The sequence below is a fragment of the Entelurus aequoreus genome, linkage group LG01 (assembly GCF_033978785.1).
Source record: "Entelurus aequoreus isolate RoL-2023_Sb linkage group LG01, RoL_Eaeq_v1.1, whole genome shotgun sequence".
Taxonomy (NCBI): Eukaryota; Metazoa; Chordata; class Actinopteri; order Syngnathiformes; family Syngnathidae; genus Entelurus; species Entelurus aequoreus.
In genome coordinates this window covers 89,642,124-89,644,623 of record NC_084731.1, presented here as the reverse complement: position 1 = coordinate 89,644,623, position 2,500 = coordinate 89,642,124, and the positions used below count along the sequence as shown (strand labels likewise).

Here is a 2,500-nt window from a genome sequence, read left to right as displayed (position 1 = left end):
ATATCGACAGTAAAGATACCAAGTAGCACGCTGCAAAAAAAGCTGGCAAAATATAAGATAAAAAGACAAATTTTTAGAAAAAAAAGACTAAAAACTTAGTAGTATCGCCCAAAACTAGAGATGTCCGATAAATGCTTTAAAATGTAATATCGGAAATTATCGCTATCGGTTTTCTTAATTTTTTTTTAAATTTATTTATTTATTTTTATTAAATCAACATAAAAAACACAAGATACACTTACAATTAGTGCACCAACCCAAAAAAAACTCCCTCCCTCATTCACACTCATTAACACAAAAGGGTTGTTTCTTTCTGTTATTAATATTCTGGTTCCTACATTATATATCAATATATATCAATACAGTCTGCAAGGGATACAGTCCGTAAGCACACATGATCGTGCGTGCTGCTGGTCCACTAGTAGTGCTAACCTTTAACAGTTAATTTTACTCATTTTCATTAATTACTAGTTTCTATGTAACTGTTTTTATACTGTTTTACTTTCTTTTTTATTCAAGAAAATGTTTTTAATCTATTTATCTTATTTTATTTTATAATTTTTTTAAAAAAGGACCTTATCTTCACCATACCTGGTTGTCCAAATTAGGCATAATAATGTGTTAATTCCACGACTGTATATATCGGTATCGGTTTATATCGGTATCGGTTTATATCGGTATCGGTTGACATCGGTATTGGTAATTAAGAGTTGGACAATATCGGAATATCGGCAAAAAAGCCATTATCGGACATCCCTACCCAAAACTAATGTCAAGTATTCAAACTACAGAAGAATAAGTGTTCATTACATTTTAACAGATGTGTAGATAGAACATTTGTAGATTAGCAAGCAGATAAATAATAGTTTTGATGAAATAATATAACTAGAATGTATGCAAAATGCTAACGTAAACGTCAGCAGCTAAATTAGGAGTCTTTGTAACCTGTTTTAAAATGCATCCATAATTATTTATATACCAAATAATATATCGTAAAATAATTTGTTATCACATGAGGTTGCAATATAAATCGCGATTTAGATTTTAGGCCGTATCCCCCGTCCCTAACACTGTCAAAAATGGCTGACGTCTGCCATCACAGAAAGTAAACACCTTTCTTACCCAGACTCTGTTTGGTTTGATCAATGAGTCTCTTGAGACGCTGGACCTCCAGGAAGCTGTGGCGGTGCGTGATGGAGTAGAGCAGCAGGAAACCATCTGCCCAGCGGATGGAGGCCTCCAGTGAAGACGCGCAGCTCTCCTGCGGCACATAAACTGAGGTTTGCAAGCTCGTAGGAGGATCGATAACAGAAGATTGCGTTATACTTTACGAGCTGAGTCCAAGATCTCCAAGTCAACAGCTTCCTGGTCCACAAGCCTGCTGCACCTGTAGGTCATCTCTAGCGATGGCAGACGCAATGAGAGGGAAGCTCGTGTGTCAGGGGTTACCTGGACTTACCTTTTTTGTGGTCGTACTCGCCAATGAAGCGCTTGGTCATGAAGCGGACGCACAAGGCTGCATAAAAATGACAAACCTCTTAGCTGGGACAAGAGACAAACTTTCTTAACCCAGAAAACTGATGTCAAATCCACAGTCACGGTGTCTGAAATCATTTAAAAGTGTTTTTTATTTTCTACTTTTATTTTTATTTTCTCTGTTTAATTAAATCTAATTGGAAAAAAAGTTGTTTTATTTTTAATGTAAAAATATATATATATATTTTTTCACATTTTGTAATAAAAATGTTTAAAGTTATTTTTTATATAAAATTTTTTATGTTTTATAAAAAAATATAAAAGCAACTGTATCAATAATAATAATAATAATATAACACTGTAATAGTTTAACTCCAAAAATTAATTCTTGAAAATACATAGAATAAAAATACATATATATTTTTTTGTGTATATATATATATATATATATATATATATATATATATATATATATATATATATATATATATGTATGTGTAAATATATATATGTATCAGTGGCGTGCAGTCACTAAAGGCAGGGGAGGCACGGCCTCACCTGCCATCATGGAAAGAAAAAAAAAAAAATTTAATTGTTATATGTATCCAGTGATTGTACTAAAGTTATTTTCCATTTAACTTCACCAGTTTTAGATTATTTTTATTTTCACATTTGCCGTTCAAATACTGAGAAGAGACGGTGCGGTGATCAGCAGCCAGTTGAGGCACGTCACTGCGTTGTGCCTCAACATGGATTGTGCACAATGACTCGGCTAACTGCTGAGCTGCTGTGCAGTGAGACCGTATTGCTATATGAATTATATTATACATTTCCATAGTTTAGTTAGCTGAGGTATATAATGTACAGTGTATTTTGTCAACAACTGTATGTGTGTAACGTATTTCTTGTGCTGAGCGATCATAATACTGCTGCGGAGACGCACTGTGAGAGGCTCGCCTCATAACCCCGCCTCCTGGTGCCAAGCACCTCCGCCGCAGAATGCACCGCCCGACGGGAGCGCCAC

At 34.7% G+C, this 2,500-nt stretch overlaps 1 protein-coding gene across 2 annotated transcripts in view; it reads right to left on the bottom strand.

The window, feature by feature from the left end:
- Positions 1–2,500, bottom strand: part of zgc:110699 (uncharacterized protein LOC325371 homolog) — an 18,534-nt gene that overhangs the window by 10,546 nt on the left and 5,488 nt on the right. For both annotated transcript variants that reach the window (XR_009827532.1, XM_062061222.1), the window contains 3 exons: positions 1,460–1,516; positions 1,327–1,400; positions 1,123–1,261 (listed from right to left, as the gene is read on the bottom strand). Coding sequence is in view for 1 of the 2 variants with exons in the window: in XM_062061222.1 (XP_061917206.1) it covers positions 1,123–1,261; positions 1,327–1,400; positions 1,460–1,516 (270 nt within the window). In the remaining variant the exon portion in view is untranslated. The remainder of the gene's footprint in view (positions 1–1,122; positions 1,262–1,326; positions 1,401–1,459; positions 1,517–2,500) is intronic.